The sequence below is a fragment of the Vitis vinifera genome, chromosome 19 (genome assembly GCF_030704535.1).
Source record: "Vitis vinifera cultivar Pinot Noir 40024 chromosome 19, ASM3070453v1".
NCBI lineage: Eukaryota > Viridiplantae > Streptophyta > Magnoliopsida > Vitales > Vitaceae > Vitis > Vitis vinifera.
The window spans coordinates 16136116-16161831 of NC_081823.1; the positions used below are offsets into that span (position 1 = coordinate 16136116).

General features: G+C 36.1%; 1 protein-coding gene and 1 long non-coding RNA gene across 2 annotated transcripts; one reads left to right on the top strand and one right to left on the bottom strand.

Moving 5' to 3' along the window:
* Positions 1–8130: 8130 nt before the first annotated feature.
* LOC104877707 (uncharacterized) lies at positions 8131–17113 on the bottom strand. Its single transcript, XR_009465250.1, has 9 exons — positions 17094–17113; positions 16474–16539; positions 15867–15902; positions 14862–15743; positions 13704–13810; positions 13424–13620; positions 12375–12471; positions 11886–12272; positions 8131–8371 (listed from the first exon to the last, which is right to left on the bottom strand). It is a non-coding gene; the product is annotated as an uncharacterized LOC104877707 (long non-coding RNA).
* A 3707-nt stretch (positions 17114–20820) lies between these two features.
* Positions 20821–23886, top strand: LOC132253357 (uncharacterized mitochondrial protein AtMg00810-like). Its single transcript, XM_059735133.1, has 2 exons — positions 20821–21514; positions 23807–23886. The coding sequence occupies exons 1-2, from the start codon at positions 20821–20823 to the stop codon at positions 23884–23886; spliced, it is 774 nt and encodes a 257-aa protein (XP_059591116.1).
* The last annotated feature ends 1830 nt before the right edge of the window (positions 23887–25716 follow it).

Sequence of the window (25716 nt, forward strand, 5' to 3'; positions counted from 1 at the left end):
ATCTACGAAAAACCGGATCGGGTTCGAGGGTCAAGTTACTTATCGGGAAGGTACGATAAAGACCGTAGCACCCCTCTAAGTCCCTAAAATCGGGTCTCTACTAATAAAATGAAGCTGACATGGCAATCAATGGGAAAATCAATGAATACTCAAATCAATCTTGCACTTATAAAAAACAGAATAGGTATAGAGAGTGCGTACCTGGGCCACGAGCCGTAACGCACTATCAGAAATAGGGTTAGTGAACAAACACAGAAGGATAATGTGTATATCAAGGAACAGAGTAAATCAATCACATATAGCTAATGAATCAATCAATCATGAAATCTCATATGTAGGGCCCCCACCAAAGCCCATTTTATTTTAGCATGAACTAATTCCATAAATTCCATCATTTAGAATTACGGAATTTGATTATTTGCTTATTTTAAAACATTTTGAGAATCAAAGAAAATTCAAAAGTGGCTTGCTGGAAAGAAGATGGCAACCAATTTTATTAAAAACGAAATTTTTCGAAACCTAAAAAAAAAAATACTAAGGGTAAAAATGGAAGAATTGAAATCCGAAAATTTATTTGAAGAATATTATTTGGGAAGAAAATCACTTTTAAAATTAAAGATGGTGAACCTGAAGGTGACACATGGCCTAGAGTGACCATTCAGACCATGCAAGGGTGGATATAGGCTGTCATTAAGGAGAAAGGTCCTCAGCTGGGTGCAATTGTGTTGAGATTCCTCTATTGACGCTTGGAATGCTCTCATTTAATGAGGAGAAATCTCAATGTGAAGTCAGCTCATCTTCAGTGGAAACACATCACGAAGACCTCTAGTAGCTTAGGGTCCTTTTAACTATGCGCTATCTAAAGTTCCAATCATCATCGAATGAGGTCTCATCGGAGCTTCATTTGAAAATTTTGTATCACTGGTTGCATGGCTGCACATTACACGTGTCCTGTCCTTCTGAAATTTTCAATCCGCCAGCTTGCAAGGCAATTTTCTGTATGGTTATATGCCACTGTACCTGAGCTAGAATATTATTTCTGCTCTGTACATTCCAGAGCTCCCATTCTCACCACTTTCGGCATCCTAAGGTGATGGGCAAACAGATATTGAATGCCCAACAAAACTATTTGCAGCACTTCCCTCTCGTCGATTTTGTATCTGAAGGGGGCACTATCCAAATGAATTCTCCTAAGGATATTTGAAACAGCAGATAAGATGACAGGTTACTTCGCATCCTCTAAGGTTTTTCCCCTCATCTAGGGTTACGGCAAGCTGGCACTCCATGAGCTTATAATCCAGGATGAGGATCCCAAAATGCCTCGGCAATTTCTTCACAACAAACAGTTCTGATTCCTCACATGTGTTGATCACAGTACCCCTCCTATCAAGTGGACCTGAAGATGCTGAGCTTGTGTCGTCACCTCCATCATATTCCATAGAGTTTCTGCTCCAATTTCACAGTGAGCTTTCAATTTTCTTTCACATTATTCATCCACACAATATTGTACGTCGAGTCCATGAGAAATGGGTCTATTATATCATTGCTCAGTCAGAAATGCCATGCATTCAAATATCAAAAGAATAGACTCAACTGTTGGATGACTTGAGCATGCTTGAGACTTGAAGTGATCAGCGACCAAGTGGCCATTTTTGTCAAAGCCAACTAACGCACCAAGCATCTGGAGTTACATTTTGAAACAAAGGATTTCCTTGCCACTGTGGTCTTGGTCAATGGAGGGGATGCTACTAATTGGTGATGCAGCTTTCCATTCTTGGTCAAGTAAAACAGATCCAATTGGAGACGGGATTTAGTCAATGCAGAGAAAGCTCCAAGAGACATGAGGTGCCTTCCCATAAACTCATAGGCCTCGCCATATTCAAACATTACTCCAATAGTTTTGAGCCCCTCCTTATAACAATTGATGCCATTTCCATAAAACCCTTGGTCAACCAAAGGAATATCAGCCATTACTGACTAGTCCTGCAAAAGATTTTCATCTGGTGAAGCAAGCAGGAAAGACTATGATGGCGGCCTATATCCAAGACTGCCACTGAGGGAAATTCTGAGCCAGTTTCTCATCTTAATGGATACCGAGAACTAAGCTGGGAGACCTTGCTTATATTACGGGTTGTGAATCCAATCTAACAGTGAGAGCGCATTTTGCTTGGTGAGTGGTGCACATACAGTAGATAACCCAGCATTGGGAGGAGATATATTAGGTATATCAGAAGCTGCAGCATGGGTTTTGAGAAACGTCATTAAGGGCATCTCTGGTGTGAATAAAGTGAGAGGTTGAGAGATGAAATGGGTACGTAGGGTGTAGGGAAGGATGAAAGGAGGGATATGGTGAGTATAAGGTATGAGAAGAATGAAGGTGTGAGGGTATTTGGGTTCAATGGAGAGGGGAGGCTTTGGTGAGTGATCATGCAAGGCTTTGGCTCGTTATTTAAGGAACAAAAGGCGGGATGACTTTAGTGGTATCATGGATAGCTGAGGTGGAAGACTGGGGACAGCCACTGCAGGGTATAGTAAATGGGTATGATGGTATTTAAAAGAGGGAAAAATGGAGGTGGCTAGACATAGGAATCTGAGCAAATGGGAAATGAGGCTAAATGTATAGGGAAAGAATAAGGGAGGTGGGTACGAGTGGACTGGCAAAAGGCTTTGGGTTCAGCACCATTGGATTGGGGTCTGGACATAGAAAATAGGTGTCGGCTCATAATATTAAGGACTGGCTGCACCGTATCAGAGGACTTTCTTTTGCGATGCATGGGTCTTCCTGTTGTAGTATCGTTTTTGACCTGCTGTTGTGTTTACTGGAGGAAGAAACGTGACAAGCATTGACCCCACTGCAATGATTAGAATTTAATGGCATCTACAACTCATCATATTTTCGATGGACCTCTCGAGTTGCCTTCCGGTATCTTTCTGTTGGGCATAGAAACAGATGTAACATGGCATTCATTAAGATTTTCATCTCCGCTGTCATCCTCGACCTGAATCTCATCCAACTGGGGATTTATATGCTGACTATTATCCCGGGATCAGTGTGTTTGCTCTATAAAAGGGCTTAGGTTCTGCAGAAAGCTCCAAGAGAGCGGACACATTAGCAGATGGTAACTGATCAACCAAAGGCCATTCATCATTAGAGGATCTACTGGCCTAGACACTGCTGAAAGGATTGAAATTAATGGTTTCGATATTGCTTTTGGAGGGACAATCCTCCTTCTCACATGTACAGATGCAAGAACCTTAGCATTAGGATTTGGAAGGCGCTGAGCAGGAGACTTCTTGGCTACTGTTGATGCATGGATCTCTATCAAAGAGATTCAGTCATATAGATGTCCATTGGCATGTGACAGTTGCAGCCGAGAACACCCCCAGCAGTTTGAGATACTATAAACGCACCAGCTTCTTCAACTATGGCTTTTCCCAGTATCAGAAATTTGGATTTCAACGGCAAGTGACACTTGATCCTCAAGAACAACCCAAATGCTAAATAAATTCCAACGAAACCCAGTAACTTCAACAATCACCTCACGTACTTCAATCTCTATGAATTCCTTCCGTAAAACATGCTTTCTCATGCAATTCCAACGAGCATATTTGTTGAGGCGGTGTACAGTTTGAAATGAGAAGTGGCAAACATCGGGAAATCAGTCCCAAACATCACAACTTCAAGAGACATCACATGAAACAAAGACAGAGCCTTATCCATATAGCCGTTCTGAATATACCCAGAAATCATTCCCATTCAAGATCTATGTGCAAACCCAAACCACCTGGAGGAGCTTTATTCATCCTCAACACTCACGAGCTATGTCCTGTGATGACATTACCTGGTCCCTTTCAGATAGGGATGCACAACCTGATGTACAACAAGGTAGGACGCCAAGAACAGGGGAATGGCAAAGCAAAACAGAGCACAAACCAATGAAATAAATAAACCAACCAGAGCCATGTTTCACGTTTAGATCAACGGGCTTGGCTGTAGGTGAGTGAGCTAGAATATGTCTCAGGGAGATAAGAACAAAACAAAGCTACTATATGATGTATATCACAGACTAAAACAGAGCTGTTATTCTCAACTCACCCTAAGATAAAATCCATGAACCAAACAGGAACAACAAAAAAAAAAAGAATGTATAATCAATCAATCCACAGTAATATATATATAAAAAAAGAATGAGACTATATACTCATAAAGAAAACGAAGGAACTGTGGCAGTCATACCTTTCTTTCCTCCTCTCTCAAGCTCTCTGTCCTCCCTGGATATCTTCCTTCTCCAACTAAATAAACTCCTCTGTAAGTCCTTCCCAAGCCAAACAGCCTGCTCCCTTCCTTAGCTGAAAGGATCTTCTCTCATTTCCCTAAAAAAAAACAATATCCTCTCCCCCCTCAGATGAATAGCCTCCTCCTCTGAAGCTCAAGGAATCTCCCTTGCAGCTAGCTTCATACTCAAGCTCAAGGAATACTCTCTAAAATCCCTCCAAACCGGCCACACCCCTCAATCCTTTTTTTTTTTCTCCAGTTGTCTCTCCTTCAAAATATCTCTAACGGCCGAGCCCAAGACCACCTCCCTGCAGCTGCCAGCCTCCACTCCCCCCTCATGCAGCTGGCAACCTTCCCATAACAGAAGATACGCTCCCCTGATTCCAGAATGTTCTTCACTTTCCAGGTGTCTTCCTCTGATTGGTCCATCAATTCCACTATTTTGATCCCATATTGACTAATCCGGGAGTGACACGTGGCCATGCAAGATGGTGACACTTGGCCACAGCTAGCTGCAAGAAAGGAAACGTGAGAAGAATGACAGCTCCCCAAAATGGGGGTCTACAACATCATTTCTTTCTTGTTGCACAGGGTATACAACAATGATTGTGTAGGGATGAAAAGTTTTTGAAAGTGACACAAATTTACCATCAAAGACAAAGCAATTCTACAACACAAACTGCTTAAAATACAATGGCATAAGTGAAGAGTTTTTTTACCATATCAATGATTCAATAAGACGACTTTCAATGATTTTTTAACCACAAACTGCCACATACATGATTTTCATAACTCAAACCTAGGTACAAAGTCAAGTACAAGAAATCAAGCCAATCTATGAGAAAAAAAATAAATAAATAAAAGAAAATTTCGAACAACCCAAATACATTATCTAGTAAGATAAGAATGCAATTGAGCGAAGTAACGTAAAAGAGAAAAAAGAACATTATGAAAAGAGGATGACTCCTAGAACATTTGACCCACAACCCTATCATTAGTCTAGTTGGGATTGACGGGGCTTGAACCCGCAGCTTCTGCCTTGCAAAGGCATTGCACTGACCAATTGAACTACAATCCCGCATAAATAAGGTCACAACTGTCAATATAGGTAACCAAACAAGTTGTACAAATAACACTTAACAACTCAATCTTCATAATAACAAATACTTAAGTTTAATTTCATTATATTGAATGACATACAATTCTTTTGTAGAAGTACTTATAAATCAAGTATCTTCAAATCAAACAAAATATGCTCATATCCATGCACCGGGAAAAAAATGATTAATATTAAGGCAGAAAAGTAAAAAAGAAATATCAGTTACTATTAGATGTCAATCTCATATCCCACATCATATTATTTCATGCAGAAACCAAAAGAATGATCAGCCCAAAACCATAATGAATCCAAAATCATGAAAACATGACTTGACATGGAACAAATAGTCTCTATTAAAAAAACCTAAGAATACAAGTAAATCTCAAGGCTATGCCCCACACTATAATGACAACAGTTACAAATTGAAGGGATTTGCACTATTACAAATTTAAGTGGTTTCCATAGTGCATCCAACTTATACTACTTAAGAAATAGCAAAAACCAATAGAATTATTAGCCCAAAACCATAATGAATTCAAAATCATGAAAATGCTATCATGACTTGGCATGGAACAAATAGTCCCTATTCAAAACCTACAAATATAAGTAAATTTCAAGGCTATAGCCCACACCATAATGACAACAGTTACAAATTGAAGGGATTTGCACTATTACAAATTTAAGTGGTTTCAATAGTGCATCCAACTTATACTACTTAAGAAATAGCAGAAACCAATAGAATTATTAGCCCAAAACCATAATGAATTCAAAATCATGAAAATGCTATCATGACTTGGCATGGAACAAATAGTCCCTATTCAAAACAAATATAAGTAAATTTCAAGGTTATGGCCCACACCATAACGACAACAATTACAAATTGAAGGGATTTGCATTATTACAAATCGAAGCGATATCCATAGTGCATCCAACTTATACTACTTAATAAGAAATTGCAGAAACCAAAAGAATTATCAGCCCAAAACCATAATGAATTCAAAATCATCAAAATGCTTCCATGACTTGGCATGGAACAAATAGTCCCTATGCATATATAGTGTCAAGAGCCTCTTCCCCAAATTGATATAGGATATCACAACATCTCTCTAGCTTGGTTTTCCATTTTAGTTAATGGAACTAAAAATGTTGGTGGTTACAGAATTTACCAATGGCTAAATCTTTTGTTGAGATTGTTTTCCTCCACTTGCCTCTTACCATATTAAATGACAAATTCCTTTAATGTTGACGCATCTTAGAGGTCTGGTGAACATTCCTACTCGTAGAGTAACATGAAAGAGGACTGTAGTTTGAGGTTCTAGATTCATGGGATGGTGGCCATGGATTTCTTGAGAAGTAAAAAATCACCACAAGGATCTCTATAGGCTAATTGCTTGGTGTGTCGCATTTTGAAGGACACACTGAGATAGGTGATGACAACTTCCAAGGGTTCATGGGATTATGAGAACTACATTGTTTTTTTGGCTTATCATTTTAACCAACAGAATTAGCTCTCTTGTGCCATGAACTTAAGATGACTAAATGGAAGGTGGTTCCTTATTGTCCAATTTATAAAATGAGTGAGATTTATCATTTAAATGAGGGCATGATCTCAACCTCCATTACAATATATGGAATGATTTATCATTCAAATGAAAAAATACCAAGACGCATCATAGGTGCTTGAGTACGCATAATTAATTTTCTAAAAAAATGAAAAATCTAAAGAAATTATAATTCCTCATGGAAACCATTCTCAAGACCATTTCTTTGAAGGGAAATACTAGCGACCTATAATCAAACACTTGAATTTTGGCTAAGTCAAGTTGCCCCACAAGCTAGTCTGCATGTCGTCTGCTGTCTGCTTGAGTGGCAACCAAGCCTTCACATGATCTCTCATCAAACCTTGGTCCATCAACTTGCATGCTGAATAGGCACTCGTGAGTGCAAAGCGTCATCCAATGCGGCCTTGGTACCACATCATCCAAGTCAAGATGCTAACACACAACCCTATCCCTACCCCCCAATCCAATCCAAAGGAAAGGGGAAAAAGAAGAAGTAGCAAGCTACTCCCATGCGCACCCCTCCTTTGCGCTTCTAAGAGCTCAAATCATAGACCATTGCTCCAATTAATTCGATACTCCTTTCCATAACCCTATCCCTCCAACCCAGAGGAAGGGAGGAAAGAAGCAGCCACTGACTGCTTCCATACCCTATTCAATACAAATCGTCCTGCATAAATTAAGCTCAGCCACAAATTTTTTATTGCCTAACAAGAGGAATGTGTAGCCATGGAAATAGAAAAAGAATTATACACATATGTACACATATAATACATGGGTGTACACAATAAATGTAATGCATGTCAAGTGTAACTACAAAATGAAAGAAGAATATATTGATGTGTTAGCTAAACTTTTATTGTGGCATTTCATAAAAGCAAAATTTCCACCATTGCATTTCATAAAATGCAAAATTTCCACTGTTGCAGTTCATAGAAGCAAAATTTTGATTGTTGCATTTCATAAAAAAAAACACATTACTTCTTCATGTTGTTACTTGGATCTGAGGGCCTTTTTCCTAGTAGGGGATTTCTTGTCATTAGGGGATTTTTTGTTGTGACCAGCAGAGTTGGATGGCAGAGAATTGGTTGTAGCATTAAAAGATTTTGTTTCCATTGTCAACATCTTCAAAGATATTTTTCGAAAGTAATCAGATTGAATTAGAAGTAAAAATAAAAATATATCAATCCATCAAATTATTAAAGACAAAGTAAGATAAGATAATATCAAGTTTTGCACTTTAATCTTTTACACTAAGGATAGATACAAAAAATGTTCATAGGTCTTGAGGAATGGTTGAGTAAATACTAGCATGATGGATATACCTGGCTTGTGGCAGTAGAATAAATCTTTTCCTCAAACCTTTCAACAATTTTCCTTAGCTCATGAAGTCCCTCTGGTCCAGAAATAGGAAGATGACTCTTCAATGTGTCCATGCTAGACATAAAAAAAAAGGTTAAATTGTAATGGGTTATTCTTATGCAATCATTGGTTCAAAGAAAAAAAAACTTAAATAGGAAATCATGTTAGTTGTGCATTGACCATGTCACATAAATTTCCAACCAGAAAACAATACTGCATGAAACAAGAATTTAGAGTAAATAAAAAAAAAATTTAAGGAAAGGAACTAACATCCCATAATAAGAGGGGGTTTGAGGGTAAGACAACTAGAAAGCTTGTATATTCATAGGATTCCATGCTTACATCCCTTCCTTTGAACAAGTCAAACACAAAAGATTGTATCTTGCAATTTACTGCACATTCTAATACCTTTTTTCTAGTTCCTGTTTTTTAATGATCATATTTGAACTTCCTCATGTATTGATTTTTAATGTATCTAACATGCTCACAAAAACTTATTGTGCCTTGCCTGGCTTGAACTCCCAAATACAAGAATAAATGAAATTCAATTATATTCCCCCAAACAATTCATGGAATGCCAACTTAAATTTCAATTAGACCAAGGATTATAGCAAGTTCTTTGGTCATTATACTTATTTCTTGCCAATAGGAGAAACCGGTTTGGAGGTCAGGGGCCAAGAATATTTTTAGACCACCTATGTAGATTAGCCTAACCTAGACTAATATTGCTTTTGTTAGAATATGATATACAAAATATGGGTCCAATTCTTGATAACTTAAAACTTTAAGGAAAATTGATTACTTAACATAATCAGATTTTAGGTTATTTAGAGGTCTCGAGTTGAAATCACTCCCCCATTTATTTATTTGTCTAATTATATGTAATCACAAATGTATGATTTATCTACCACTACTTTGATTTGGGAGGATTAAGATTTGTCTGCTACTACCATGATTTATGCCTCTCATGGCAAGTATAGGGCCACATGCATGCAATAGCAAATGTGTGATTTGTCAATCATGGGTATGGGGCCACAAGTGCGTGATAAAAATGTGTGATTTATCTGTCACTAATACTATAGTTTGTCTCTCACACCCAAGGTGGGTACAAGAACATGTCTTAGGGGGTGTGAACATGGTATACATTTGTCTATCATTATTGCAATTTGAGAGGATGATCACAAATGTATGATTTCTTTGTCACTATTGTCACTATTAGGCTCGTGTTTTTAGTGGAAGCATTTCTGAAAGTGTCTTTAGGAAACCAATCTAATGTTTCTTAAAAAAAATATATATATTACAATAATGATTTTTCAAAATTTTTAAAGTATTTTTTAATTTGTTAAACATCTAATTTTTCTTTAAAAAATATTTTTTAGGTTAAAAATAATTTCTAAAATTACTGTTAAATACACTATTATCAAGCCTTTTTTAAAAAAAAAAAAATTATTAAGTGTTAAAATCTATTACAATATATAAATTTTGAAACTAACTTGAAAATGTTTTTTAAAACGGTTTTTTTTTGTTATTTACAACAAAAATAGTTTTCAATTATTAATTTAAAAAAAATATATCTAACTTGACAAACAAGTTTAACAAACTTTCAACAAATGTAAATTTTTGAAAACTTGTTTTAAAAATAAATTATTATTTTTAAAACAAATCTTAGGTGTTTTTAATTACTTTTTATATTAAATAATATTTTAAAATATAAATAATTTTTTTAAAACTTTGATATGGGACACAAATTGGTTTTTCTTTTTTCTTTTTTTCCTTCAATTTGTTTAAGTTAAAGTATTGTAATTGATATTTAAGCTAAAAATTTAATCACCATGTATTTGTGCCAAATTTATTTTTAACCTGAAGCCCATTCACTTGCCCAACTTGAATTTTGGGCCTCACCTCAAATAAAAGCAAAGCTCGAACCTGAACCCCTTAAAAGTATCTGAGTCAAGTTGGGCTAAAAATTAAATTCCTCATAATAGGCATCCAACTAAGGGAATAAAAGTACCCAATGGAGCATTTTAGTTGAGTTTTTTTCAGTCTTCTGTTTGTTGGAATGAAAGGACCCAATGCTTATATTTTTATTTGGGCCCTCCAATTATTTTTTTAACCTCATCCTAAACAGCCTAAGGACCCAAAAGAAAAAAAAAATGTTTTCTTTGAGAAGTGTATCCCAACGCCTCCTAAATAAATTGTTTATATTTTACTACAAACTTTTATAAATGAAAATTTTAATATTATAATAAATAAATATTACTACCATTTTTTTTTAGAAAATCGTTGTTAATTAATTAAAGGGAAATTTAATTAGAAAGTAGTTTAAGGAATTTGGTTAATTGTTATTTAAAATTACCATAAGTTTAAAAAATAATATCTAAGTATTTATCATTGTAACATATTCACCAGAATAAGAATATTAAAATTTTAAATAATTTTTTTATTTTAATAAGAAATTTAAGCTATAGTTAAATAAATCTTTATATTATTTAAAAACCAAATTTTAATATTTTTCATCTTTTTTAAAAGAACCCAAATTAAGCAATCTTACGACCCGTTTGGCATATTTTCTGAAAATTGCTTTTAAAAACTATTTTTTATTCTTTACCTTAAAAACAAGTTTTAAAAAACATAATCAAACATACCCATATTTTTATTTTTATTTTTTAAAAAAATATAGATGGAAACAATTCCTGCTTGTGTTTCTAAAAATTATTTTTTATTTCATTTTAATTTTAAAAATTGTTTAAAAAATATAAAAAATGTTTTTAATTATTTTTTTTAAAATTTTGTTTTAAAAATAAATTATTATTTTTAGAATAAATCTTAGGTGTTTTTAATTATTTTTTATATTAAATAATAATTTAAAATATAAATAATTTTTTGAAAATTTAATATGGGACACAAATTGGGTTTTCTTTTTCTTTTTTTTTCCCCTTCAATTTGTTTAAGTTAAAGTATTGTAATTGATATTTAAGCTAAAAATTTAATCACCATGTACCCGGGTTGTGCCAAATTTATTTTTAACCTAAATTCGGCCATTGGCTTGCCCAACTTGAATTTTGAGCCTCACCTCAAATAAAAACGAAGCTCGAACCCGAACCCCTTAAAAATATCTGGACCAGGTTGGGCTAAGAATTAAATTCTTCATAATAGGCACCCAACTAAGGGAATGAAAGTACCCAATGGACTTGCATTTTAGTTGGGCATTTTCAGTCTTTTGTTTGTTGAAATGAAAGGACCCAATGGGCTTGTATTTTTAGTTGGACCCTCCAATTATTTTTTTAACCTCATCCTAAATAGCCCAAGGACCCAAAAGAGGAAGAAAAAAAAAATTGTTTTCTTTGATAAGTATATCCCAACGCCTCCTAAATAAATTGTTTATATTTTACTATAAACTTTTATAAATAGAAATTTCAATATTATAATAAATAAATATTACTAGAAAAATGACTAATGAGAATAAAATAGATATTTGAATCTAACTTGGAAAGTAATAAATTTTCAAGAAGACACAAGGAACAGATCAAGCAACTATAGAATCAAAGTGCATATCAAATCAAGTAAAGCAAAGGACTAATGCACATACCTTCAACAATATCAGTTTTTGAAAATTCTTCTGCACTGCTCTTAGCTACCATAAAACATTCCAAGCTACCAACTTTTTGTTGATGTATGTGGGCATTTCTTGCAGTAACCTCTTCTTCTATTTGTTCCATATGGAATTTGTCAAGCTTCTCAAACTCCTCAATGCGAGACTTGAGTTCCAGTTGCAAACTCCTTACTCTGGTTTTCGTTAGCGTGAAAAAAATACACCAATTATTAAAAAAATAAATTGCAAATGAGGTAATGCAAGAACAACTTAATACCTTGCTAGGTTATTAATGAAGTATGTCTCCAATATGGGTAAATAAGAGACTAGTCCAAGCGTAGGTGCCATGACATTATATCTTATAATGAAGTCATGCATTAAAACCTGACATGATAATAAGTTGTCATATTAGCACATGATAGATGAAAATAGAATTAAAACAATAATATAAACAATACATGTGACTCCACCAAACCTATTGCAAACCTTTTCAACCACAACTTCCATATTTCTCCATAGGAGTTGGATGAGTAGCATAAATAGCAACAATAACATTATCAGCAGCAGCATACCATTATGTTTCCTGGCAGCCAAAACCATCAATTAAGATTTCTATTTGGATACATGACACCATATGCGTCAATTGGTTAATAGCAACATGGAACATAATGAATAAATATCTACTAAGTTTTGTTACAAGAACAATTGAAAGGACGCATGGTACCACTTTCAATGTAATTTTGAAACTAAGAGACATTTTCCTCAAGTCAACAACTAAGGTTTCAATAGTTGGATAAATTGCATAAATAAAATCAATAACATTATCAGTAACCGCATACCATAAGTTATCTAGCAGCCAAAAACCGGTGATTAAGCTTTTCAGAATGTCAAATATCAGGGTCTCATTATTAGACAATAGGTTTTTCTTTCGCTCTTTAGAAAACTTGTAAGAGTTATGCATCCGATTCAAGCATGCAGTTCAAGCAACCTTGGAGTTTTGAAACCAATATTAGACCCCAAAATGAGGACAATATTGAGAAGCAAAAAAGTATAGGTTTTAAAAGCAATCCAATGTGAGGCTACCCAATCAAGGATCAGTACATTATCAACAAATCGTAAGTAACTCGAGATGGAGTATCCACCTTTGGAAGAATGCTCAGATTGGGCCTAGGACTCTCCCCAAGATTTAATTTACAAGATAGTGAGACTAGAGAAACCTTTGATTAATGAACATACATGATCAAACACGTCTTACTCTTCGAGACAAAAAAGCTCTTTCCAAGAGAGATCAAATAATACATCTATTTGCATAAGAAGAAAGAAAGATTAAAATCCTAAAAAAAAAAAGGTTAAAATATACAAAATAACTAATGTCAATATCTTTACTTAGAAAAATGACTAATGAGAATAAAATAGATATTTGAACCTAACTTGGAAAGTGAATAAATTTTCAAGAAGACACAAGGAACAGATCAAGCAACTATAGAATCAAAGTGCATATCAAATCAAGCAAAGCAAAGGACTAATGCACATACCTTCAACAATATCAGTTTTTGAAAATTCTTCTGCACTGCTCTTAGCTACCATAAAACATTCCAAACTACCAACTTTCTGTTGATGTATGTGGGCATTTCTTGCGGTAACCTCTTCTTCCATTTGTTCCATATGGAATTTGTCAAGCTTCTCAAACTCCTCAATGCAAGACTTGAGTTCCAGTTGCAAACTCCTTACACTGGTTTTCATTAATGTGAAAAAAATACACCAATTATTAAAAAAATAAACTGCAAATGAGGTAATGCAAAAACAACTTAATACCTTGCTAGGTTATTAATGAAGTATGTCTCCAATATGGGTAAATAAGAGACTAGTCCAAGCATAGGTGCCATGACATTATATCTTATAATGAAGTCATGCATTAAAACCTGACATGATAATAAGTTGCCATATTAGCACATGATAGATGAAAATAGAATTAAAACAATAGTATAAACAATACATGTGACTCCACCAAACCTATTGCAAACCTTTTCATTTATAATACCCAACAAGCTATAAATATGAAATAACTTGAAAATAATGTCTGATGCTAGGTTTTGATTTGTCTTCTTACAAGGGCATGTGCTCAAAATCCTTTTAATCAAATATTTCATTTTGGTAATATATATCCCAAAAAACCTGTTTACTGGAAGAGGAAGGCTTCTTGATTCAACTAGTTGTTGCACATAATACATCTTTTGGTGCAGAGTTTATGCTTCTTACCTCTCATTGTCCAAGAAATTTTTCCTCCAATGTTTGAGTGTCTAGTGATAATGTATTCTTATGTTTTCCAGATGATTATTTTTTATTTAGGTCATGGCCAGTTTGAGTCTATCGGCTACTTATAATTATATTCAAGTTGCCACAAATTCTTCCTACTTCCTGCAATAGTTGGGAAACATACTTATTTATTATCCTTCTCACATGGTCACACCAAAGCTTGTGTCATAGATTTACATTACCTTGTTCACTTGATATTCTCTGTCCAAAGTAGCATTTCCAGAAAATAAGGCCCAAAATTGTGAAAATGAAAACCAATACTGAAACTAGAAGTGCAATGAGTATCTTCTTTTTGCCATTAGAAAGAGGCTTGAAATATATCAAAAATAAAAACAACAGTGTTAGCTTGAATGCTATGCTTAGCACACAATTCCATTCAATTGATGTTTTCTATAATAAGATTTCTTTAGCATTGCAGATATCAGGGAGTAAATTGGTTAGAAAAATAAAATAAAATAGAGGAATTGAGCTGGTTTTCATGAAGTTGTTAAATAACTATCTGAGGTTACAAAACTATTGATTTCATAATTTAACATAATAACTTTATAGTTATTTGTCATAGCAGAACAAGTTGGGCAACAAAAACGCACATCCAACTTAAATATGAAAGAGAAAGACTATGATATTTCACTAGGAATGAATAAGGTCTAAACTCACCAGATTCCATAGAAATAGCTGATATGAGAGGACCATAAGTTCCTCTGCTTGGTATAGCTGTTGTCCCCTTGCCAGCCCAATGAAAGCGGACCTCTAAAGTTTTATTCTTCACAACTGCTTTAAATTCTTTTACAACTACCTTTTCAACCCCTTGTGCTGCTGGTACAATATCAAAATCCTCCGATTCCAACTTTCCCTGCAATTAACTAATTAAATCAACTAACCTTCTATAACAAACCAAGCACCAATCTAATTTTTCCTATTATGAGTACCTGAATATAAACATTAAAAATCTGTCTGCCAAGGCTATGAAAGGATTTATTGCCTCTGATAATTATCTCTGCAAAGTGAATTTTTACTGTATAGTTCCCATCTGCTAAGCAGCGCCCATAGTAAGTAAAAGATAGAGGAGAAAGTCGTGCTTTGGTGTACAATCCAGAGTGGTTCATTCCAAGTACGGATACATTTTGTGCTATGTAATCATTTATGGTTCTGTTATGATCCCAGAAGTGTCCAGTGCTACTAAATCCCCAATCATCAGTCAGGATGAAATTTTGCTGCACCTCCTTCATATTGATCCCCCTTCATAAACAACATTTCCAACAGTAGATTTCTTTCCACCACAATTTATATGCAATGAATAACGATCTTAAGAATACAGAAAAGTTATAGACGGTGATCAGTTATATTAAACATAAATAAATATATAAATATATAAATAAATAAAACTAAATTTTATGTCCTTGATGAGATGATATAATTTCATTTCAATACCAAAGATAAGTCCCAATCATCTAGGATAAAATAATTAAGAAATTCACCTCACATTTTATGTACTCACTTTTTTGACAAGGACAGTTTTCCAGGCACCCACCAAGTTCTCTGAATTAATGTAGCATTGGTCCAAAAAAGAAAGAAAAGAAAAGAAAAGAATCAATGTTGTGCAAGATAAAATATATACAAATTGCTTCCCTTCACACACAAATTATAAAGTAAAAAGCTTACAAGTTCCCCTCCTCAGAAAAGCTTCTGAACAAGTTCCTAATAAAACAAAAAAGAAGATAATTTAATGTAGACAGTGAATGAAAGAAAAACTGCGCCTAAAGCTTGACAAGGTTTAGTTTACTAAGAAATAGTTCTTGCAAGCTATCTCGACAAGAAGGTAGTGCAAATTGCTCAGAGAAGTTACTGTAAGAAAGATCTATTTCACTGCAAAAACATAAATGACTCTTTAAACACAATATAACTCCATGAAAGCTAATATACAAAACATTATGAAAGAATCGTACAAGTTATAAGTGCTAAAGAAGATTGTATGCGGAATTTAATCTAATTTGCAACTAATAGCTAACAAGTAGTTAGGAGCTTTTCTAATGAGAACATTTCTTTGACCCATTGCAGATAGAGGGATGCAAATAGCAAGAATAGAATCAGCAATCAAACTCCATAGAGGTCAGAGATGAATGTGCTCGTACAGGGGAGTTCATGTGTATGCATGTGTACAACCTTACCTGTGTATGGTTGGGTAGATAAAAACAAAGGTAATAGATAACAAAAGATGGACATCAAATCTCAAGCAAAATTAACTCAAGATGTTGGATGAAAAACATACGTGCGGCTCTGCCTTCCCTTGATTCCATCTGGAATATTTCCATTAAGCCGGTTGCCTGTCAGACACCTAATCAGCACGCAAAAATGGTTTATTGTTAGAGCTTTCCAACGTAACAGAACATGGGGAGCACAAAATAATAATGAATGTAGATGTAGAAAGACCTATTAAAGAAAATGAATGTAGATGTAGAAAGAACTATTAAATAATAATGCACTGACAGGGAATTAAACCTAGTTATGAACCATGGCAGGGTACTATTTTACCACTAGACCACTAATGCAACTTTTGTTATTATCTCAAGATGTTCTGCATGAGAAGATGGAGAAAAAATTGAAATTTTCACAAGGGTAATCCCCATAGGTATTGAAAGCCCTTGCCCCAAGTGATGCAGTCTCTTAATGCACCAGACTTGTGGCCACCTCCATAACCCATATAGCTGGGGGCAAGTGAGTATACCTGCTACTCATAACCAGGCAAATGTATGACCCTAGAACAATTATAAGAATGAACTAATAGTGTATAGTTTTAACCCCTCTATCAATTTTTATGATAGACACAACATAGATAGGGAAGACTTCTATGCATTACAATTACACATGTCCTAAGTTTCTGTTTCTTACATGACCTGCACGTTTGTTAGTGTCAAAGGACAGCTTTGCTGTCCCTTCTTTCCTTATTTTAGCCCACAAGCTGTCCACACTTCCTTCCTTATTTTAGCCCACAAGCTGTCCACACTTCCTTCCTTATTTTAGCCCACAAGCTGTCCACCCTTCTTTCCTTAATTTAGCCCACCCTTCTTTCCTTATTTTAGCCCACAATTGTTTCCTTATTTCTCCATTTATTATTCTGTACAGTTAGCATATATTATTTGACAGATTATAGTTTACATGTATAGGGCTAGAATCATGTTGGAATTTATTTGCTTTTATTTGCTTTCCATGTAAAGCATCCTTGTAAAGTCTATATATAATATACAAAACTCAAGGCCAAGGTATTCGGTCATTCACACAATATTTTGACATGGTATCAGAGCAACGTTGCTAATTTTTCTTCCCTCAAATTCTTTTCTGTCTTTTCGGTTTCGGAAGTGCCTCTCATGTCTTTCGGTCAAGTCTGTGTTGATCACGTTGTGGGTCAGTTTTCTTGTGGGATTTTTTTTGGTCAATCCTTTTGTCTCGGGTTCTATTTATTTTCTATGGATTCCGCACCTTTGTGTGTTAAGTTTACAGGCACAAATTATTCTACCTGGGCATTTCAGTTTGAACTTTTTCTCAAGGGAAAAGACCTTTGGGGTCATATTGATGGCACGGATGTTGAAAAACCATCCACTTTTGAAAAATCTCAGGATGTTGGGTTTTCTCCTTCATGGGCTGTGCTTGATGCACGCATCATGTCTTGGCTTCTTGGTTCAGTGGAGCCTCATATTGTCACCCACTTGCGGCCCCATCGCTCCGCTCAATCTATGTGGGCTTATTTGAAGAAAGTTTATCATCAGGATAACGATGCTCGTCGCTTTCAATTAGAACATGCGATTGCCATGTTTCAACATGGTAGTCTTTCCATCCAGGACTACTACTCGGCATTTCTGACTCTTTGGCATGAATATGCTGATTTGGTTACAGCGGATGTTCCTATTGCCGCTCTCTCAACTATTCAGACTATTCACGCGACTACCCGGCGTGATCAATTTCTTATGAAACTACGTCCGGAATATGAATCTGTCCGCTCCGCTTTACTGAATAGATCTCCTGTTCCCTCTCTTGATATTTGTTTTGGTGAGTTACTTCGCGAAGAGCAAAGCCTTAGTACTCAAGCTATTTTGGAGCAATCTCATGGCAGTTCCGGGACGGCAACTGTAGCTTATGCTGCCCAAGGACGCGGACCACCTATGCATTCTAAAAACTTGCAGTGTTTTTGCTGCAAGGAATATGGGCATATTGCTGCCACTTGCCCTAAGAAGTTTTGTTCTTATTGCAAGAAGAAGGGTCACATTATCAAAGAATGTCGTATTCGCCCCCAGAATCGTCAGGCCCAAGCATTTCAGACTTCGGTTATTATCCCTCCTATAGCAACTTCTGCAACACACGACTCTCCTTCAACTGCGTGCTCTGTTCCTGCACCTCTTGCACCAGATTACTGCACCCCAGAAATGGTGCAACAGATGTTAATTTCAGCATTATCAGCAATGGGGTTTCAAGGTAACAATTCTACTAAAATCTGGTACGTGGACTCGGGGGCCTCTAATCACATGACTAATAATCCCACCGCTTTGTGTCATGTTCGGCCCTACACTGGTCAATCTTCCATTCAGACTGCCAATGGCAGCTCTTTGCCCATAGCTGCTATTGGCGATGCCTCTTCTAAGTTCACTGATGTGTTTCTTGCTCCTCAACTTTCCACGAATCTTATTTCTGTTGGCCAATTAGTTGATAACAATTGTGCTGTTAATTTTTCTGGTAATGGTTGTGTTGTGCAGGACCAGGTAACGGGGAAGCCGATCGCAAAGGGACCTAAAGTGGGGCGCTTGTTTCCACTATTTTTACCTGTTCCAGATTTTTCTCCACTTTCTTCTATTAAGTCTTTTGCTTGTAATAATGTTTCAGATCTTAGTATGGTGTGGCATCGTCGTTTAGGCCATCCCAATACTCAGATCTTATCTCATGTATTGAACTCTGATTTACCTGGTAATAAGGATCGTTATTCTTTATCTCTTGAGTGTGATTCTTGCAAACTTGGTAAAAGTAAAACTCTTCCCTTCCCTTTGCATGCAAGTAGAGCATCTCACTGCTTTGATCTTATCCATAGTGATGTTTGGGGACCTTCCCCGATTAGTTCATATGAGAAATTTAAATATTATGTGACTTTCATTGATGATCATAGCAGATTTACTTGGGTCTACTTTCTTCGCTCTAAATCTGAGGTCTTTCGTACTTTCACTGAGTTTTTAGCGTATGTTGACAATCAATTTTCTACTTCTATTAAGACATTACGCACAGATTCCGGTGGTGAGTATTTGTCTACTGAGTTTCAAGCATTCTTGGCTTCTAAGGGTATTATTCATCAACGTTCATGTCCCTCTACTCCTCAACAAAATGGAGTTGCCGAACGCAAAAATCGTCATCTTTTAGATGTGGTACGTACTCTCTTGTTAGAATCTTCTGTTCCATCCATGTTTTGGGTAGAGGCTCTAAAAACTGCTACTCACTTGATTAATCGTTTACCTTCTCAAGTCCTACATATGGAGTCTCCCTATTTCCGCTTATTTGCTAAGCAACCTAGTTATGATCACCTTCGTATTTTTGGTTGTGTATGCTTTGTTCATTTACCTCCTCATGAGCGACATAAATTATCTGCTCAATCTGTTCGATGTGCTTTCTTAGGATATAATATGTGTCAAAAGGGATTTGTTTGCTATGATCCTACATTACATCGTACACGTATTTCTAGGAATGTTATTTTCTTTGAAAATCAACATTTCTTTCCTGTATCCTCTTCTACTGTGTCATCCTCTTCTACTGTGGTCCTTCCCTCCTTTGAGCAACAGTTCTCAGATCTTCATCCAATCAGCTCTCGCTTTCAACCAGGCATTGTGTATACAAGACGCTCCCGCCCACAGTCTCTTTCGGTGGCTCACCCGATATATGATCCTACCACGCTCCAGATGCAGTCAGTTGCAGCACCTTCAGTACGTCGCTCTTCTCGAGTGTCTGTACCTCCGAATAGGTATGGATTTCCCTCTTCCAGTTCTGGCAATTCTATTTCAGCCCTTACTGCTGCATTGTCCAAATTTGATATTCCCACATGCTACTCACATGCTGCTAAGCATGATTGTTGGCGACAAGCTATGCAGGAAGAAATTGCCGCTCTAGAGGCCAATCACACTTGGGACATTGAGCCCTGTCCTCCCACTATTGTTCCTCTAGGTTGCAAATGGGTTTACTCAGTCAAGGTCCGATCTGATGGAAGTTTGGATCGTTACAAAGCTCGGCTTGTTGCACTTGGGAATAATCAAGAATATGGTGTCAATTATGAAGAGACCTTTGCTCCTGTGGCTAAAATGACTACCGTTCGTACGATTCTAGCTCTTGCTGCTTCCAGTGATTGGCCACTACATCAGATGGATGTCAAAAATGCTTTTCTTCATGGGATCTTAAAGAGTGTATTTATATGAAGCCACCCCCGGGATTGTTTCCCTCTCCGACTTCACATGTGTGTAAGCTTCGTCGCTCTCTTTATGGTCTCAAACAGGCTCCGAGGGCCTGGTTTGATAAATTCCGCACCACTTTATTACAATTTTCATTCAGGCAGAGCAAGTACAACACTTCCTTGTTTCTTCGGAAATCAGACATGGGTATTGTTGTTCTTTTGGTTTATGTTGATGATATTGTGATCACTGGTTTCGATTCTGCTTTACTTGGTCAGCTCAAAACTCATCTCTCCGAGTCCTTTCATATGAAAGATCTTGGGTCTCTCACATATTTTCTTGGTCTTGAGGTGCATCATAGTCCCTCTGGTATTTCCCTCAATCAACATAAGTATGCGAGTGACTTGGTGGCTACAGCTGGTCTACAAGGGGCTACTTCTGTTGATACTCCCATGGAATTAAATGTCAAGCTTCGCAAAGAGGAGGGCGACTTACTTGCTGATCCCAGTTTATACAGGAAGTTGGTGGGTAGCCTTGTTTATCTCACCATTACTAGACCGGACATTTCTTTTGTTGTACAGCAAGTCAGCCAGTTCCTTCAGACTCCTCGTCATCTTCATTTGGCTGCTGTTCGTAGGATCATACGCTATGTTCAAGGCACTTCTACTCGTGGCTTGTTCTTCCCTGTAGGCAATTCTACTCGCCTTGCTGCTTATAGTGATGCTGATTGGGCTGGTTGTGCGGATACCCGTCGCTCCAGCACTGGTTGGTGTGTGTTCTTAGGTGATGCATTGATATCTTGGAAAAGTAAGAAGCAAGACAGAGTCTCTAAGTCATCTACGGAATCTGAGTACCGGGCAATGTCTCTTGCTTGTTCTGAAATCATTTGGCTTCGAGGTTTGCTTGCGGAGTTAGATTTTTCTGAGACCGATCCTACACCTCTACATGCCGATAATACAAGCGCTATTCAGATCACAGCCAATCCTGTCTATCATGAGCGCACAAAGCATATTGAAGTGGACTGTCACTCTATCCGTGAAGCCTTTGAAGCTCGTGTTATCACTCTTCCACATATTTCCACTGACTTACAAATTGCTGATATCTTCACCAAGGCTCTCCCTCGTCATCGACATTGCTTGCTAAGTAGCAAATTGATGCTTGTTGATCAACCTGCATCAATTTGAGGGGGGCTGTCAAAGGACAGCTTTGCTGTCCCTTCTTTCCTTATTTTAGCCCACAAACTGTCCACACTTCCTTCCTTATTTTAGCCCACAAGCTGTCCACACTTCCTTCCTTATTTTAGCCCACAAGCTGTCCACCCTTCTTTCCTTAATTTAGCCCACCCTTTCTTTCCTTAATTTAGCCCACCCTTCTTTCCTTATTTTAGCCCACAATTGTTTCCTTATTTCTCCATTTATTATTCTGTACAGTTAGCATATATTATTTGACAGATTATAGTTTACATGTATAGGGCTAGAATCATGTTGGAATTTATTTGCTTTTATTTGCTTTCCATGTAAAGCATCCTTGTAAAGTCTATATATAATATACAAAACTCAAGGCCAAGGTATTCGGTCATTCACAACATATTTTGACAGTTAGGCCATCAAGATTTGGAATCTCTCCGTTCAACTTGTTGAAGCTGAGATCTCTGTGAGAAAACAACAGTACAAATGTCATAATAAAGCACCAAATTAGAAGTTCAGCCAAATGATGGCTTAATTGAATTTGGTGCAATATAAATCTCAAGAGATAAAAGGTCATTAGTCTGAAGATAGAAGGGTAAAGAAAAGAGGCATAACTCATTGATAAACATAGAATTACTGACCCTTAGATCAGCCATTTATCCCCATTCTTAATAATAATAAAGTCAGGGTGTGTATATTATCATTTGAGGGCCAATTTAATCTCACAAAAGTATTTTGGCACAGAAAAACCACCCAACAAATTCAATAAGAGGGGGGGGTGAATTACAAGAGGAAAGGATCCCTTCGCAAAAGGGACAGAGAAAAAAGAGCTTCCAACTAAGGAGTCAAAAGATAAAAATATAGTTTAGACCCAAAGGAGCTGGTAATTTCCATCAACATACAGTCTCCCAATATAGCTTTGGTCCATATTGTAAAATATTTGTCTTTCCTACTTTTTCTACCTTCATATGTAAAAATAAAAATGTAGAAAAAAAAAAGGCACAATTTGCCTTAATGATTAAAGGTCAAGGGTAAAGGGAAGGAACAAGAAGAGGAAGCCCCTTACATGGTAGCCCACAATACAAGTTCTTACTGTAGAAAGCTAATGATACTTGACATAATCCACTACTCCAACCATTTAGGGACAACAAATTTGCCATAAAAGAAAAATAAAGAGGAAAAGAAATGCATGGTAGAGTTACAAAAATCTCAATTCTGTCATCTCTACTATATATATGGGGATTGGTCCTGAGATATTACAATCCCTCAACATCCTGCAACATAAACTAAGTCCATGTAAGTACTAGTGTTAGAGAGTGTGAATTACTTTGCTTTAGAGCATTTTTTTAATCATAAATACCACTTAAAACCTGTACATTCTTTTCATGCTTCTTAGGGGTGGAAAAGTGGAACCCTCTCCATTTAAGTCACTAATTCTTCTGCATAGAATCCCATGAAGAAAAAAAATGGCAAAATGCTACTCTTGTCAGTAATATACTGCATTTACACAACTCTCTTAGATTAATTTTTTCAGAAAGTGGAAGAAAGATGATCAATTCCAAATCATTGTATTAGCTTTTACCAGTGTCTTGATGCAACAGTATGGCCATTGTTACTCTAATGAATGAAGGAAAACATCCACCAAGGAAAATGAATTCCTTTATAAAATTTGAGTTTCTTCTGTACTCATCGTGCCTTTCAACTGGGATTGATATGAATTAAGGAAAAAAGAAAAATCAAACACCCTTGGTTGTTGGAAAAAAATATTAATCTTTATAAGAAGAAAGACATTTATATTTTGATCAACAATATAATTAAATCCCACCCTTCCATATGCTCTACATCCATTCTATTAGAATGTGGTATTTGCAGAATAATTCCTTTGCCTTTCCCAGCAAAGAAAATCAACCAGAGAAGACAGAATCATAGATTCGGCTGTAGTGCATCAACTGAATGTGGCTCATGACAACCCAAAAGATTGGTTTTGAATCCATGGATACAGGTCCTTTTAATACCTTTGCAGCACCAGTGCTGCAGGGAATAATGTTGAAGGATGCAGCTCTGCCACCTCTCCAATCCTAATGGTTTTCTAAATCCATGGTAGTTGTGGTACGTGTTTAGCTGGAACCAGAAAGATTCAGTGATAGAACCATCCCTACAATTATTTTTGTGTAACTAATCAAAAGGGAAAGCAGAAACTTTATTGGCATGCAGAGTAACATGATAGAGCCAATTAGAGAAGCTCTAATTTTTTATTGGACTGAGGAAGTGTTAGAATCCAGGTTTATTGTCTTTCTCTAATTTTTTATTGGACTGAGGAAGTGTTAGAATCCAGGTTTATTGTCCTGATTTTTTTCCAGGTGACTTTTATTATTATTATTATTATTATTATTATTATTATTATTATTATTATTATTATTATTATTATTATTATTATTATTATTATTTTTGTGTAACTAATCAAAAGGGAAAGCAGAAACTTTATTGGCATGCAGAGTAACATGATAGAGCCAATTAGAGAAGCTCTAATTTTTTATTGGACTGAGGAAGTGTTAGAATCCAGGTTTATTGTCCTGATTTTTTTCCAGGTGACTTAGGTCAAGCATGCTTCAAGTATGAAGATAGGTGGGCAACTATCTCAGCAAGATCATGGACAGAATGACCTTCAGCCTTGTTCTCAAACAGAGAAAGGAAAAAAAACAGAAAATTAAGACAATCCCAATAATGATGTATTAGTTAAATTACAGTTCTGTAAGATTAGGTACAACTTATAGATTTCCTTTTGTATATTTATACCCAAAGTTAAAAAGTAAATAACCTACATTTCATGATAACAACAAAAATAAAAATAGAAGTATCTATTTTAAAAAAACAAAAAGAAATTGAGCAGAGTGTATCAATATGTTACTAGTGCCTTATTTTTCTAGTACATGATGAAGCATGTATAACCTGCAGCCAATTTTCTGAAAGCAACCTGCAGCCTTATTTTCTACCACTTTCTATACAAAATATTTAGCTAGAGATCAAGAATCAAATGTCAGTTGTATTATAGCCTCGAATTATGTGGGTTAGGCGGCTTTTTTTAACAATGGAAAATCATGATTTTCGGAGGCATGTTTCTACCAGTGATAGACCAATGTTGAGCTAAAATGACCACTGAACTTAAAAATAGTTTTTTTTTTCTTGCATTGCGCTATCCTCCTTTTGCTTCGGTTAGTTGGGTATTCATTTAGAGTGGACAACCAGGCAATTGCCTCCATTGAGACTTCCTACAACTCCAAAAGTATTTCCAACTTCTTCCTTAGTAAGCTATTAGTAGAAATGGCAGATATAAATAGATTGAGAGAGAGAGAGAGAGAGAGAGAGAGCATCACATACCCGGCCCTAGAACTCAGTTTACTAAACTGCTCCAAGATAGACATGAGGCATGTGTGTCTTAAGGAAATAGCATGGAAGGCTTCTGAAAGCTCATGCATTCTTGAAACATTTTCCAGTGATATATCCTTGAAAATAAAAATAAAAGAGTCACCAGGTGTCCACAATCTGATTCAAAGCAGTAAAGGAATTCATATCCAAAAAATCGAGCTCCTTAACTCACATGGGCAATGGTACACTCATAGGGACGCTTTATCCCTGCAAGAGATACTGATCAGTAGCTATGAGGAGATCTTGTGCAATATCCAATATAATTTCTACAGATCCGGTGTATAAAAATCTGTACAAAAATAGAATGTCAATAAATAAGAAAAGCTCAAGTCAATTTGGAGATGGAGCAGTGATGCAGACAAGATTTAATTTCCATCTGAGTTGTTCAAGGCCTAATCTGGTTCTTGGTGTTAAACCTCATTCAGATAGATCAGGAATCATTGTCCTTCTGCAAGATAAAGCTAGAAGTAGAAGGTCTTCAAGTTT